This window comes from Amblyomma maculatum, chromosome 10 (genome assembly GCF_055883805.1).
Source record: "Amblyomma maculatum isolate TAMU_Amacu chromosome 10, ASM5588380v1, whole genome shotgun sequence".
Classification (NCBI taxonomy): Eukaryota; Metazoa; Arthropoda; class Arachnida; order Ixodida; family Ixodidae; genus Amblyomma; species Amblyomma maculatum.
In genome coordinates, this window is record NC_139353.1 from 40,188,189 (window position 1) to 40,204,526 (window position 16,338).

General features: G+C 44.6%; 1 protein-coding gene across 1 annotated transcript in view; it reads left to right on the top strand.

Moving 5' to 3' along the window:
- Fancm (FA complementation group M) overlaps window positions 1-16,338 on the top strand; it is a 41,262-nt gene that overhangs the window by 4,525 nt on the left and 20,399 nt on the right. The window contains exons 5-15 of the mRNA XM_084582538.1: window positions 150-393; window positions 2,373-2,542; window positions 3,284-3,392; window positions 5,291-5,448; window positions 6,918-7,124; window positions 8,118-8,334; window positions 10,730-10,878; window positions 10,980-12,110; window positions 12,669-12,812; window positions 12,911-13,054; window positions 14,698-15,712. Of these exons, the coding sequence (XP_084438664.1) occupies window positions 150-393; window positions 2,373-2,542; window positions 3,284-3,392; window positions 5,291-5,448; window positions 6,918-7,124; window positions 8,118-8,334; window positions 10,730-10,878; window positions 10,980-12,110; window positions 12,669-12,812; window positions 12,911-13,054; window positions 14,698-15,712 (3,688 nt within the window). The remainder of the gene's footprint in view (window positions 1-149; window positions 394-2,372; window positions 2,543-3,283; window positions 3,393-5,290; window positions 5,449-6,917; window positions 7,125-8,117; window positions 8,335-10,729; window positions 10,879-10,979; window positions 12,111-12,668; window positions 12,813-12,910; window positions 13,055-14,697; window positions 15,713-16,338) is intronic.

Sequence of the window (16,338 nt, forward strand, 5' to 3'; positions counted from 1 at the left end):
AGGAAGTTACCAAGATGAAAGTAGAAACGGGCTTCTGAGCTCATATGTAGGTTCAGAGATTTGTCATGTAATCACACAACAGATAAAACTCTGACACACACACAATTGAAGAGCGGAGAATAATATTGAACAGAGATTGGCACACCCAGGTGATCCGCTCCTATCTTGACCCTCTCGAGCGGTTCCATGCCATCCCCCGGGTGAACCCGGAGTCCCTGGGCAAGTACCGAATGTTGCTGCTCAAGGAGAGCTTCCAGCAGAGCCCACCGAGTGGCCTGAGTTCAAGGGAGTGTGGCCAGCTGCTGGGTCACTTCTCACTGCTCATCAGCCTGTACCATGCGTTTGAGCTGCTCCTGGCTCATGGCATGCAGCCTTTCTTCTACTTCCTCAAAGGTGAGTGAATGAGAGGGCAGTTCTAGAACAAGAACGTGCAGGCATGGCCAGCACTGTAAGGAGCACATTTTGGCATTTCAGTTTCTCTCGTGTTTGTGCACTTGGTATGTTTGCTGGTGTATATACTGTTAACCCTTTGAGTGTCAAGAAATTTGAAAAAAATTTACCCCCAGTGTAAAATTTTTTACTGCTGATTTTAAACAAACAAAATTGAGAAAGAACCGGATAAATGGGCGAGAAATATATAGGGAGAGTATTGCAGTCATATGAGAGAGCAATGATACTCGGTGAGTGTAGGTAAGCTGGGAGGGCACCAACAAAGACAAAAATCAGCCTTCACGGGCCTCCGCTAGCTTCCCAACAATGATAGAGATCAACTTTCCTGCTTCTGTTGCGATCGTGCAGAGGAAACGAGACCGCGTGGACGAGTCGAAGCAAGTCACGCGTAGAACCGGAGGTCACAATTAGTTGGATATTGTTCTTTTTTTTTCTGCAAAATGGTAGCGTAAACAATTTGATAACATTCCTTTTAGGTCTTAGAAGGTCTTCACGGGCCTGGGCTAACATTCCAACAAGGATAGAGATCAAATTTCACGCATCTGTTACGATTGCGCAGAAAAAACAAAACTGCGAGGGCACACTGCTGCAAGCAGCGCGCAACATGACAGTCATGGTCAGTTTTCTTTTCCTCTCCAAGATGGTAGCATAGACAATTTTTAATAGTACTTATACATTCTAGAAGATAGCAGCACTTCGCAGTAAGCATCTTTCTTCAGAATGGCGTGAAATTTCCAACCAACGCACGTTGAGCGCGGTACGCACACAGCAAAAACTTCGCGGGACAGAATTCGGCCACAGTACTTGTACGACAAAAACACTCAAGGGGTGTTTTTGTCAAGGTAGAAGGGAAGCCTTCTACCTTTTGACAGGCTAAAGCTTCAGAAGAGTTTGATCGCCCAAATATGCTCTGTATTATTTTGGCTAGGACTGTACACTTAGTCGGAAGTTTATAGAACACATTAACTAGGTTTCATTGCTCTCTTTGCACGCAAGCGGAATAGATTTGTGCAACTTAATTATGAACGCAAGAAATACAGAGGGCACCTTTAAATCCTATCTGCTCTAGATGAAAAAAATGATTTTTTTTTTTTTTTCAAAATTTTATTATAGCAGATCTTCACAAATGGAAGCTTGCTGCTGACATGATGAGTTTCAATTAAGTGCCACGCGAAAAAGAATGATGCATTTTTTAGTTTACTTCTCTCAGTGATGAATGCATTTTTATTTTGCCAGAGAAACAGCAGCCTACCCATAAAAGCCATAAAATAATTTTTTACTGAGTGCTAAAATTTCATGTAGCAAGTTGCACCCTGCAGCAATTGGCTGTACATTTCGACAGGGCACCAAATGTGTGGAAATGCAGCAGAGAGCCTCAGTTTCTCTATTTGTAGCCACAGTTGTTACTTATATCTCATTTCCAGCACGCCTGAGTCACACTGTGATGGTGCTGTATGTTGGTTGTAGGAATTTTGCAATGCAAAGGTGATGGTGCTTGAATTAATCAGATTAGCTGGTCATTCCAGACACCTACCTATCTGGCAGCAGCATCTATCTTTCACAATGCTACTGGTTATGCTGTTACCCCAAAATGCTGATTCTTGGACTGTTAATAGTTTTAGCAAGCATTGTCGTTTAAACTGTCATAGTTAGACTGCAGTGCTATCCGTGAGAAACTTATATATACACAGTTTCGTGCTTAGGTAGCTATGTGACACTTACGATTCCTACGTGCGCTATGCAAGGACGTTCATGTAAAGACATCCTTGTAGTGCAACTATATCATAAGGACCTCTTTTTTATGACAAGAGAGGATGGAAAAGCTTCTCTGTTTCCCCGACTCCTACAGTACTACTGTTCCAAGTCTGTAGTCTTCCCCATATAATTGTGCCCCCTCCCTTTCTCTGTCTCTTTGGCCACAGGCATTGTGGATGGAGAGAAGAGCCAGCCACGTGTCCGCTACGAGCTGATGCACAACAACGAGTTTGAAGATCTCTACATACACCTTGAGCGGCGCTTGGGAGTCTCCGAGGCCTCGGCCAATGACACACTGCACCCAACGGCTGCAGCTGCTGCATCTTCACTCTATGAGGTGCTGCTTTTGTTATTGCCGGAATTGTTCAGCTGTATTTTTGTCACTGCTTTCTACGGACATTTCTGCCAACTTTAATGCAGAGGTTCGCACAGGAGAAATAATACTTCAAAATTATTGAATATCTTGATAATCTGAAAAGAAAAAGAAAAAAAAGCTATGCATAGAACAGAAACATCCATGTGAAAACTGCTTTCTTATCAACACTACATTATCCTTTGCTCTTTGAGTAAGTCCACTTTATTTTGTTCAGTTGTCTGTTTAGGGAAAATTAGTATCTCGGCACTTCAGGTTTTCATCCCTCATGCAGAAGTACATATTTGCCTGCAAATTATACCCTTACTCAGGACAAGCAAAATTTATAGTTGATGACAGAAGCTAAAAAACATTGGAGTTAGTAAACTTGCTCTTAGATGCTTTCCAAGTTTTTTTTTTTTTCTTTGTTTGTTTGTTTGTTTGTTTGTTTTTACGCCTTATTGGAGGACGATTGAAAAATTGACCCCCTATAAATTTTTCTTCTTCTTCTACTGTTTTTATCCCTTGCCCACTCCCCATCCGGCTACTAAAATCTGTCTGAGGGCGCTAAAGTATGGCTTAAGCCCATCTGTTGCTAAAGTGGAGCCCGTCTGCGTAGTTCTGTCATTGTCTAGTGATTGGATATTGCGCATTTATGTGCTTATTTTGAGATGTATTTTCAGACTTCGTCTTAATCATAGTAGCTTCTTCTCACTGCATTTATAGAACACACTGCCCCAAAATGGAAGCCAAAGAGAACATGTGGTGGGTCACCCCAAGCTGGCAAAGCTGGAGGAAATCATCCTGGAACACTTCAGGAGCTTCGCCAGTAACGGTGAGTTTCGCGGCTGTTAATGTAGTGACAACGGGTAGTGGAACCTACTCTCAAGTTTTCACTTCGCCACAGCGGAATTGAGAAATCGAGCCAGTTATTGGCTGTGATTACAGTGGATTACATCGGTAGGATGAACAATGTTATTATGCAATCATACTCTCGCTGGCCATTTTTGGTTTGGCACATAGCTCCTCCTGAGTTCTGTCTTTGCCAGAACAGGCGCATATTCTTGGTCATCGCCACAGTTGGTGCACTGCTGACGATAACAGGGAGCAGGTTACAGGGGTGTTTATGAAGCTACACAGCATCGTAGGCGTCGGAACTGCTTTGCACGTCACTGTCATCTTTGCTTGCATGGGGATTGCTCACTGGGCGATGTAGCAAATAATGGCTCTTCGCTGCGCCGCCTCATCATGGTCTCTTTTTCATGCACGTGGAGCTCACTCCTAAAGAGAGGCATCCATACTTAGAGTGTTAGAGTGAACAAGCGAGCAGGTGGCCGTATTCTTCGGAGTGCTGGTGCATTTGGCACGGCTGCAGGTTGCAGCAAAGTGTTGCAAGTGAAGATGGCCCCAGAGATGATGCCTCGCATCACGTCTCACTTTTCTTCAGCGCTTGGCTGTGACAAATGCAGCAGTGTTCTAAAGGGCTCGGCCACACGGATGCTGACTGTTCACTGTAAGAATGGGCTACCCTGTACGTTAGTGGTTATCATTTCTTGAGGCAGGACCCTCATGTTGACAGGTGTGCAATACCCTGTCTCTTGGTGTGCGCGTCCATAGAGTCAAAAAGAACTCACCAAAAGAGCGCGGACAGCAACCTATGCCAATCGGGTTTCGGATTGGGAATTCCAACCGCTACTACAACTTTCTAAACATTTTCATTAAAATATTTTCACCACCATAGCCTGCGGCATGCAAGGAACAACAACAAGAAATGCACACACACACACACTCATACACACATCGTTCACGCTCCTCTAGGGAAGAAAAGGGGGTGGTGGCAATTGCTTTGTGGCATTCTTTGTTAATCTAAATTAGATGAAGCAAAGTGACATGTTACCCATCACAGCTTGGCAGTCAGTTGCTTATGTCAACAGCGATTAATAATGGTGCATTGTTTGGTTCGGTTCAGTTTGTGGGGCTTAACGTCCCAAAGAAATTCAGGCTATCAGAGACTGCATGGTAGAAAGCTCCGAAAATTTGGACCACCTGGAGTTCTGTGCACTGGTATCGCACAGCACATGGGTGCTTTGCTTTTCGCATCCATCAAAAAGCAGCCACCGTGGCCGCGATTCGATCCCGCATTCTTAGCCACAGTAGTTGACCACCTTAACCACAGCACCACCGCTGTGGGGGTACATTTTTAATTTGGGAGGCGGTCTCTGAAAAGATAAATGATTAATAGAAGTTGCAGTTATAAAATCTTCAGGGAGCATATATGTTTGCATGCAAATTTCAAATGTGGCACCTATAATTTTCTATAAAATTAGTAATTGTATGTTTATGTTGTGCAAATTGTGGTCGGTGCCATTTTATTTTTTCTGCAAGGAACTTACTAAATGCATGATGTTGGTTCTGTCGACATCAGGGAATGCAATAAGGATAAAATTATTTAGGGCTTATGCTATAACTTGAGTTACAGGGTCTTGTATCTGAAAGGAGATTGTTAGCACGAAAATTGGTGTCATACTTTTGCATACGATTTTCAAAATGTTCCACCTGTTCAGTGTAGGCATTAATTCTGTATATCTGGAACTGCTTTGACTGAGTGTACTCCTGTGGTCCTCACACTAGGGCCTTGAGTACTTTTGCTTGGTTCCCAGCACTTATGTACCTGACTGCCGCCAGTCTAAGCGTAATGTCTTGCATTTGTTTTTATTTTGTTTTTTTTTGCAGAGGGAGGCACCCGGGTGATGGTCTTCTCCCAGTACCGGGACAGCGTCAAGGAGATCACGACGTGTCTCAACCGTCACCAGCCTCTCGTCAAGGCTATGAACTTTGTGGGCCAGAGGACAGGCACGGCCAAGGGTTTCAGCCAGAAAGAGCAGCTCCTGGTGAGGGCAACACTTCCCAATGTTCTTTGTCGAGATGAAACCTCTTTTGGCAGTCACTGCCAGAAGAAAATGAACAAACAAATCAGAGCAAGGTCAAACTAGGCACACCGTCAAGAATAATAATGTATGCCATGTAAGCTAGATTGACGGCAGAGCGTTCACTCATAATTGTCAATGTAAATTAGTTTATAGCGAAGGAAAAGAGCGATGTCGGTTGCACTTCTTGGGGTACACCTGAACCGAACCATAAGGGAAGGTGGAAAGGGAGTAAGAGAATAGAGAGAGACAGAAAAAGGTGTCATAGTGGAGGCCTCTTTTGAAACACAGTTGCTGCTGTTGGTTTCGCACCCAGGTACTCCGGTTCAGTAGTCGAGCGTCTTAACCACTGAGTCACTGCGGTAGATGCTTTCGCTCGTTTAACCAGGTCTAAGTAGGGTTAACCCTCCGCCCTTTTTTTGCTGTGCTGAAGGCATACGTCAGACCAAACTCTTTCAAATGTCTGCCTTCTGGTCAACACAAATTATTTTATGCTTTTGTTTTCCTCATTTGGCCCAGTGAACCAGTGGGATCTGAAGTCAAGGATACCAAGTACGCTGCCAAGAGGTTTTAACTATGCCACTGTTGTGAAAACAGAAGCTAAAGGCACATGCAACTACAGAACCAGAGTTGGCTCACAATGGGCTGTGTGCACTGTGAAGGTTGGAAAATGGGGAAACTGCAATTTGTCAGGTAGCATTATTATGGGAGCATTAAACACAGTTACAATTCGGCATACTTATTGCAAAGTGGTATTTGTGGATTCATTTGAAGTTCACTGTATCCGCAGAGTCTCGTAACGTTACTGGAGGGTAGCCTGGTGGCAATGGCCTTCGTTCTGCCGTGGAGAGAGGCAGGGTTACTTAGAAGATGAGGTCCCATACTCCTCTTGGCTATTGTTCGGCATTCCAGGTTCAACCCTAACAATATGATTCTTTTCGAGGCAAATCTCGAAGAAATGATGCGAAAGTTTCCATATTGGCTCCAACACTCACATTAACATTGACCAAAGTGTGAAAAACACACCAGAGGAATAATTTAATCTGCACACAGAGGAAAGCATCCTGGTGTAGCTAGTGCTCTGAGGCAGAAACCACGTTTTCAGCTTAACACTCACTAAACTGAATATGAGACCTCATCCTCTGAAATTCCTACCATGGATGAAAAGCACTTTCAGTACATAGTGTCCTTCCTTGCGTAACATCTGCGCTCTTATTTTCCCCCGGATTAGCTCCCGCTAAGCCAACCTTCGCGTTACAGTCATAGCCTCACTATATTTGGATAAATACATAGTATAGTGCAGTTTTAATTCGATTTGACCTTCTAAAGTCCACTTTATTTTTTTTGCACTTCAAGTTGGAACGAGCAAATGGCTTAGAGGCCAGTCCTTGGCATCGCATCATTTTGACCAACTCTTTGCCCATCACATTCAGGTTGTACGCAAGTTTCGCGAGGGTGGCTACAATGTCCTGGTGTCGACCTGTGTCGGAGAAGAGGGGCTGGACATTGGCGAGATCGACCTGATCGTCTGCTTTGACGCCCCCAAGAGCCCCATTCGCCTTGTCCAGAGGATGGGCCGCACAGGACGAAAGCGTGCGGGGCGCATCGTCGTGCTACTTACCGAGGGCAAGGAGGAACAGGTGGGGCATGCAGTTCCCTCTGACATAGGGCCCTTGATAAAGCATGTTACACAACAGAAAGAGAGATGACAAGGGTACACAGCATGACGTGTGGCAGGTATAGGAAGCATTGTTAGTGCTCTATCTATCAGGCCTATTGTAAAAGAAACAGAAGAAGCAGCTCAGCCTGTTTGACTTCTTTCTTCTTGTGCATTGTTTATATGTAAGCCACCATACATTTTTATCCATTAAGTAGTTGAAAGTGTGCAGTTGTGTTTGATGTCTTCTACGTAGTTAACTTTTGGCTGTCCTTGTTCTTTCTGTTGACATGCGTCAGGACAACGTATGACACGGCGCACGGCTGAGTTCCTTGCAGCAGTGAAGGGCATCTGTGCTAGTCCCATTGTTTGTGCCAGCATGTTGTTTGTTCATTTCTCTGATCTATTCAACTGCTGCACGTGGGTCCATGTTGTCAGGCCTTTCGTAAGGCATTGAAATGCTTGGATAGTATTAATAGTGTCACCTTTTTAATAGGCTTTGTGCAGCAGCTCTTTCCAGGGAGGCTATCTTGGTAGTTTGGAAGGATTGTCCTGAAAGTTGTTCTGTTCTTCAATTTAGAGACTTGATCGTAAGCAACCATGCTATTTGGCACCGTTAAAAAGAAGCATGCCTCTTGTATGAATTTCATCAGCCACGTCCATTTCTATCGCTGGAGTCAGCAGTATAAGTGCTCGCTGGGAGTGTCATCTCTGAAAGGAATATTTTGTATGGGACTGCTACCCTCAAGAGGGAGTACTATCACACTCACTCCTCAAAGGAATTAGGATGGCCATCCCAAAAAGGGATAGTAACTTTCAAAGAAAGTGGGGCATTTACTGTTCAAAGCTGTTGAGATTATCACTACCATTAGGGATTGCACTCTTTCTAAGGTTCACTGCCAAAAGGGATAGCTTTCAGAAGTGAGTCTAGAGTCTGACCTCTGCGAGCATGACATTTGCACGGGTTTTCCAACAGGCCTACAAGGAGAGCAACTACAAGAAGCAGAGCATCCACCGGGCTATCACCAGTGGCAGGCAGCTGGGGAACCTGTACGAGGCAAATCCGAGAATGGTCCCTCGTGGCATTAACCCCGTCTGCCATCGGATGTTCATGACAGTCCCCGACTACGACAATGCCAAGTCTTCCACAGCCACGGGCAGGAAACCTCGGTCCATCCTTAATTTTTTTACAGGTCAGTATTTTGCATTATAAATTTATTGGCTATGCACACACACATAAGAAGTCTGCAAAATGCCAACAATGTTTTTGTTTTTGTTTTTCGAGAAAAGTTTTCTTAAAATTTGGTTGCTTTGCTCTAGAGTGCCTTATAAGCCTGCAGCCAAGCATTCAGGTTGCAAGCCTTTAGACCCTCAGGCACTTCTTGTACCTAGCATTTGGTTTACCATGAGCATTGAGCTCTAGTTTATATCTCGTCGCGTGAAAAAATTATAACTTGTTTTTTGCCACTTTTTCTATATTTCCTACAAATGCCTCATTCTTTTTAGCAACCTGCAAGGCTCTGGGTCCCTCGCAATCACTTGTGATCATTTTACATGCGCATAAAGTTCCGTAATGGCGCTCCATCTGCTGGAACAACTGTCTGAAAATGGAGATATTGGACAGAAAGGGACGCTTAGAGGGTGGGCCTAGATTTGGCACATGCATGCTCGTGGCCAATCTCAGGAAGGATTCTCATCTACTAGCTGTCATCATCAAAGTAGAATACTCTCAAACAAACATTTGGTGTTTGTACCTTAAAGGCATTGCGGACAAGGGATTCCCTCAAGACACTTTAGCCAGTATTAGCTGGCTAAGGCAGTATTAGCCAGGATCATGGTATAAAAATATATAGGTGCTGACACTGTGCCCGGCGGCGCGACCAGATCTTGTTCACACTCCATGCTTCTCTTGAATGCCGATGGCGCCACGCCACGGGGTTTATACTAGTCGCTGACCTACGGTGGCCGTAATGCGAGTGTAGTGGGATCGTTCATTGCCCCGGCGTGTCCGTATGCTTTGTTAAGTGCGACGAGGGCTCAAAAAGATTGAAACTGCTGTCGACACCTAATAATTTTTTGGCTACCTCAGGCTTTACTTGCTGGACCTGCATGAATGGGCGCAGTAACAGCGGGAACGAGGCCCCATGACTTATCCGAACTCATTATCGAAATGCATTCATTGCCAAGTTTTTTTCCTTCATCCTCACTATGCTAAGGTATAACTTAACTGCTATACTACCTCTTTAATATAAAAGGTGGGCCTCAATGTTCCCACACTTGGGTCAAAGAGCCTAACTGTGCATTCAAACATTGCTTGAGCAGTGTAATGCTCCGACGCTGTGATCTTTGCCGTATAGAGCATACGGTTAACTTCAGCCACGTAGGGTCTAATGAGCAGAGAAACCTCAAGAGCGTTTTTGTATCTCATCCGTATAAGAAAAACTGCCTCCACAGTCAGGAGTAGAACCCGCGCTGTCGTGCTGTGTTGCGGTACGGCTCTGCTGTTGTACGCGTGAGCACTGGGAGCCCATTTGCGACGTTTATTTCAGTTTCCTGTTAAAGCGACCTGACCTCAATAATTTGGGGCCATGAAGTTCTCCATCCAGTGTTCTCAGGTCCGGCAAATTATGTAGCTGTACATTGTTAGAAACGTTTATGGCAAATCTTCTGCTTTTCATAGTAAAACCTCGTTATAAGAGACACTCAAGGGACCCGAAAAAGGTATCTGTTGTAACCAAGGTCTCTTGTAATCACAAATTCTTACCAACTCTTATGTGCGGCAGTTTAGATTTCTTTATCTAAATTCTGTTCCATATCAAAGTCCTATTTTTTTTCCACAACGTGGAAACTCAGAACCTAATATACAAACCTTGTGATGCACTCTGTCAGTGCAAAACACCGACAGACACAGCCTGAAATGGCGCCGTAAGTCGGCCACACTGCTTAACCATGCGCGCCGCTCCTAAATCGAGTGGACGCGGTGATGCAGCGCCGCCATGCCGCTGCATACAGTGCGTGTACTAGAGGGCGAACACAATCTGGGCGCGCTCTCTGGCACAGCGGGTGGTCAGTGTCATCACCTAAATATTCTTGCAGCGTGGCCATGATTCGGTGTCTTTGCAGTGTGGTAATCTCATTTACTGAATTTGGCCACTTGATGTGCAAGCAATGTCTAGAAATGCAGTGCAGTTAACTACTCCAAAATAGCAGCACAGGTGGTTGAAAATGCTCCAAAGTTCATTTTCAGGTGCCTCTGAATTTGCTCCAGACGAGGATTTGTTACAAGCACCACTGTCAGCTTCAGCTCATGTTTGCCTGCACCATGAGCTTCATTTTATATGTGTTTCTTTTATGCTTTTATGCCATAATCCTAGTTTTCTATTTATTCTTTTGCTGTAACATTGGCAATTCTTTCTACTGTGGTATTTTTTTTTTTTCTTTTGAAGAAAAAGGAAAAGCACTTCTGCTGTTTGTCAGTTATTTTCAGTGAATCTGCCAACACAGTAGGCCCACTGGAAATAGGCGAAAGTTTTTCGTTAGCTCTTTAGAAAAACGTTGCATTTAGTGTGTACAAACATTTCCATGCAGGCAAACAACAGAAAAAGGCTGGTGCGGCACTAAATAAGCAAGAGGAACTCTACTATGAAGCACACTACCAGGTACATCCTTCAACGGTCCCACTACTGCCATCACCGTCCCAGCATTTTCTTTGCCTTCGAAACTTTTCTCCAAAAGAGGTGAGCAGTAGCTGTGCACGTCGTACGTCAGTACCCTCTCATCTTCCCAGTGTAAAACGGGCGGCGTCACAGTATGCTTTCATTTCTCCTCATCGTTGCAGGAAACAACTGGGGCCAAAGACTCAAAGAACAGTCCAAGGCTTTCCTTGTCGAACTGGACACCGTGGCAGTCCAGCGAGCAACGGAGTCATTTTCTGGCCCACTCTGGCAGAACCAAGCTCTTTGTCGAGCTGATGCACTTTTTGGAGACTGCTCACGATGCTGACGATAAGTTTGATGCGTACAGCCTCGAACTGAAGCCCTTCCTTCAGAAGGAGTACATTCTCTCATCCGACGAGTGCCTCTCCTCCGACCCCGATATGGTTGGTGCTGATGATAGAAATGGCAAGGCGGCCAAAAGAGGGCGCCAAAAGAAGTTCACCAAGAAGATCGGCGACAACATGGCTGCAGACAGTGAGACTAGTGATGAGAAGACAGGAGACGGAGAAGACGAACAGCCTAAGGCTGCTATCAGCTTACTGGACGACGAGGCAAACCGTAAGGAACCAACCATGAGGAAACCGTCAGAGGCATCTGCTCCGAAAGTGAAAAAGAGGAAGAAGAAGCGAGTCATCAACGACTACTTCAAAGACCAATCACTGTCTCCGCGCTCACGACCGGCTGCTTCCGCAACAATGACTGACCTTTGCAGCAGGGTTGAAGAAATGAACTGTCAGGAGCAAGTCGGAGCAGACCAAGATTGCATCGAAATCATCTCCTCCACTGAGCCAGCACCTGATGTTGACATGGAGAATGATGAGTTGGTGGAATCGGATCACGCCGAAGTCGAAATTCGCACTCCACCGATGCTAGACATCGACATATTTCCTAGTCAGGGCTGTGCACTCTCACCCGTTGACATGGCAAAGGTTGTGTTTGGGAAGGCAGAGACCAGCGGCATCATGTCTACAGACAAGTTGACTGCCGTGCTGGAAGTGGAGGCCACGGATCATCATGGGGTGGTTGATACGGATCATCAAAGGTCGGAAGGAACTGCTGGTGGGGGCTGCAAAGCAATGTTTTCAGAATTAAAAGTTGCCAGTGATATCGAAGACCTCCTGGGTGACGACAACTGCTTTAGTGCTGATGAGGAACTTGGTGACGTCAGGCTCAGTCCTTGCATCAAATCTTCATGCGTAGGTGACAAAAAATTGAGAGAAGATAGGGCTTCCTCAGTGCTCTCCAAGCCTCCGGTACGATTTATCATTGTTTGCTTCTGTGATCACTTTGTCACCCACATCTATGAACGCATTGTGTGCAACACAGTATGACTTTCAGCTGATGGGCTAGTTAGTCCTTGGTGGCAGCTTGGAACATGCAGTTCAGTTTGACCATTCTTTAGCTAACCTAAATATGAAAGTAAAAAATCTTTCCAGTCTGTTCAGTTCTTGTTGTGAATTCTTAAGTAGACATTGTGCTGAAAATCAGAGTGTATAATGATTCAGTAGTAACTGACGTGCAATTGCTAATAAACTACACAAGCAATAAGTTAACTAAATGTAAGTGACTTCTGTAGCTAGAGCTCCTTTACGTTTACTGATCCTAATTGCCAGATGTATTGATGTACCATTTAGCTGGCTTTTGTAGCTGGTCATTTTCGAGCTGAGATTTTGTGTTCAGCTCCTTTTCAGACAAGTAGGAGACATCATGAAATGGTGCAATGTATTTGCTATGTACTCCTTCTAATGCCCACCCTTACGTCTAATACTTCTTGGGACAAAGCGAAGTTTGTTATTTATTCTTTTATTCAGGTTGGCAGTAAGATACACACAGAAGCCCCAAGCCCAGCTGCTGTGGAAGTGTGGGACCTTGTTGGAGATGCAAATATGGACAGCTTCTGTGATGAGCTGTTCAACTCTCAGAAAAGAGGTCATGAAAACGACACATGTGCAAAGGTGCATTTCTTTTTATACACTGCATATTCGCAGTGCATTGCTACATTTGCTTCTCTGTTGTTTTAATAAACTGCTTTTTTTTTTTCACTCTTCCTCAGATCGTCAACGAAAAGGGATCAGTCTTGAACCCAGTTGTGATCTCAACTCAGCACCCTGCTTCTTCCCCGGAGCATGACAAGTTTTCTGACGAGTTGTTTGATGCCAAGTGCGAGGAGGCTGCAATAGGGACGAGGGCAGTGCAGGTAGTCGTTCTTTAATTAGCTTTCTCACTCACCTTGCCTCCTTTAAGCAAATATTTCACACTGAGTCATGTAAATCTGTCTGCGAGTTCTGAAAAGGTCGTTTTCAGGCCACTTTATAGCTATGAGTCATCATTAGGCAAAGTAGGATAAAGGCAGCTTGAAGTGTCTTTTTAATTAGTAATATTGTAAGGCCTAATAGATGAAAAGAAAATAGGAAGGAAATTTGCTTTGGCTCCTGTTCTGTCTGTGTTACCCATATATTTTTGTGCCTACCTCAAAATCAGCCGCACCCTGCCGTGGCGGTGCAGTGTTTAGGGCGGTTAAATGCTGTTCTCGAGGATGCGGGATTGAATCGCAGCCGCGGCGACCGTTTCTCTATGGAGGAAAAAAGCTAGGTGCCGGTGTGCTGTGCGATGTCAGTGCATGTTAAAGAACCCCAGGTGGTCGAAATTTGCGGAGCCCTCCGCTACAGTGTCTCTGAGACTCAGAGTCATTGTAGGACGTTAAATGATTGAAAGACCCTTTGAAACTCAGCTGTGTGTGATTATGTGTGTGTCACAGATTTTTTTTCTTTTTTCATTCATTTTTTTCCATCCCCTTTCCTCCTTTGTCACCCTCATCAGGAGTAGTATTCTAGGATCAGTAGCTGGCAGACCTCTCCTGCTACCAGTTAATATCTCTCACTCTCTCTCTCTCTCTCTCTGGGACGTTAGACCCCATAAACCAAACTAGAATAAACCGCTGATCAAGTAGCTCACAAGCAGGCTGTACTTGTCCATTTGAGCTGTCCAGTTCACATGTGAAGTGGGGAGGAGTTTGCAAGATTAAAAATTAATAAAATATAAGCAGCAGAACAATTAGAAGTCAGTGATATTCTAGCTTAACCAAGGTGAGCAAATGAAGCATGGGCAGGGCATGTAATAAAGGTGAAATAACCAATATTCACTAGACGTAACTGGCTGGTTTACAAGTGAAGGCAAGCGTAGCAAAGACTGTCAGAAAATTAGGGTAGGTGGTTGGATGAGATTGGGAAGTTTGCAGAGCACAAGGCCAGGTTACCAAGAGATAAGGGAGATGCCTTTGCCTTGCAGTGGGTGTAGTCCAGCTGAGGATGATGGTGAAACACGAAAAAAAAAAAAAAAACAATGACCTGATTCATTTTTATTCATTGTTATCCACTAGCCATCATCAGATGAACAAGAAGATAGCTAAGAAGTATCTCAGCCCTTATCAGTACCCCTTCGTTGGGGCCTTTGAGGTACCCATAAGCGAATAAATTGAGAAATATGCATCACCTTCGTAACTATGGTTGTGTATTCCTGCAATTTTCTGTCGCTGTTTTTAACAACTGTCACGTGAAGCCTAATGTTCTGTAAAAATCTTTTGCATGAAAACTGCGAGTACCACTCACTGGTTATGGTCAGAATGCATTTTGTTAGCAAATTCAGAGTGCAGCTCTCTATGAGGTAACATGAAACATGGCTAAGCTTTGCCGTGACGTGCTAGCATGGTTAACAAGTACTTACATTACACGGCGATTACAACAATTAGCGTATGCAAACCTTTTGCTTGTTCTTTTGCTTTCCGTGGCTAGAACACAAGATACATTGATGAAGCTACATTATTTTTTATCTTTGACGCAGCTGAACGACACAAAAGCAAGAACTTCGCCAAGAGTTTCAAGTCCGGTCACAGTTTTATCGCAGAAGCTCGCACCACCATCCCACTCCACGCCTTGCCGGAGCACTCAAAAGACGAGCATGGCCAGGTCCTTGGAGGCAATTTCTAACATTCCCAGAAATGTCAACGAGCCGTCTCCAATCAGAAAAACCGTTCCCTCTGGTTGGGACAGTGACTGGGACGCGCTTGGTGACAGCGATGTCGAACTATTTCAGAATGCCTCTGGTGGCCACGCTTCTGATCCCAGTGATGTGTCAGGTGACGAGCAAGGCTGTGAGGACATGGGAATCACTGAGCTTTGCAACTTCATCGAGGAGAACTCCGTAGTTGAAGCGGCAAAAGATGATGAAGACTCAGTTTTCCACCGCAGCAAGCCAGCACAGATTGCACGCAGCACTGTGGTGAACAATGCAACGTCACATGTGTCTGATGTCATCTGCGATGGCGCATTAGCTACTCATTCCTCGTCTTCAGATAGAAATGGCTTGTTTGGACTCGGAAGTGACCTGGTTGGCTGTGCCAAGAGCCTATCAATGAGAGAAAACAAAGATATAAGTAAAAACCGCTCAATAACAGAAGCATCTGTTGGTAGCACTTCACACCTGACGGAAGTGAAAAGTCGAAGCATTGTAGAGAACAGTGCGAACTGCTCTTCAACGCATACTAGTGTCCATGACAAAAGTGCCGTTGCAAGAAGTTTCTCTGCTGTGCATGGGACTTCTGACCTGAACCAAACTTCTGCTTCGAAACGGCCCTCGTTTGAAATCACCGTTGACTGGAGCGATTTGGAGTCTGGGAGCAGTTCAGATGAACCTCCGGCCGCTGTCAAGACCTTGACTCAGACGCAGAAGAGTAGAGCTTCCTTGCCGATGAGTGCAATCGGTGCAAGCGGCCTGACGCAGTCTCGCAACGTTCCCGTCGCCCTAGTCAAGCCCATCATGTCCAGTACAAGCAAGGTTATAGAAGTTGTCAGCTCTGGTGAGTTATGCCACTGTACAAAAGGACATTTGTTAATGTTACTTTAGTTAGTATTGAGGAACTGCTGAATTGATGAGTATTGATAATATTGAGAATATGTTATGTTAGTCGTATTGAGGAAGTAAAATGGGTGTAAGTGGGGCAAACCATGTGAGTGCGCTTTACGGAACCATAATTTTCTGGATTTGCATCTGACTCGGGGTATATAAATGAGCAGCACTGACAAGAAGTGAAAGCGAGAGCCTTATTACGATATTACGGTTGCAGTGGCACATTTTCCACTATGGATTGCATTCTTCTCAAAATTTATCACTGTCAGCCGGTCTCTGCAGCATATACAAAGCTTGTCATCATGGCTGCAAGAATTGGCTTGCCAAACAGTGCTATGTCACACGGTTTTATGTACATGACATGCTTCCAACCTCTTTCCGTGCAAGTAGCATAAAAAAGTTATAGATAGCTATGGGTGGAAAGCATCAAAGATTTGATAAGACGAGTTTCTTTGCTTATGTAGCATGTTTTAGACGATACTTCCATTGCACTGATGTCTGAATTATGTAAGGAAATTTTATAAGTAGATGCCATGTGCTTTCTATTGAACTCGTTGCCTTCCCTTTTAGATACGG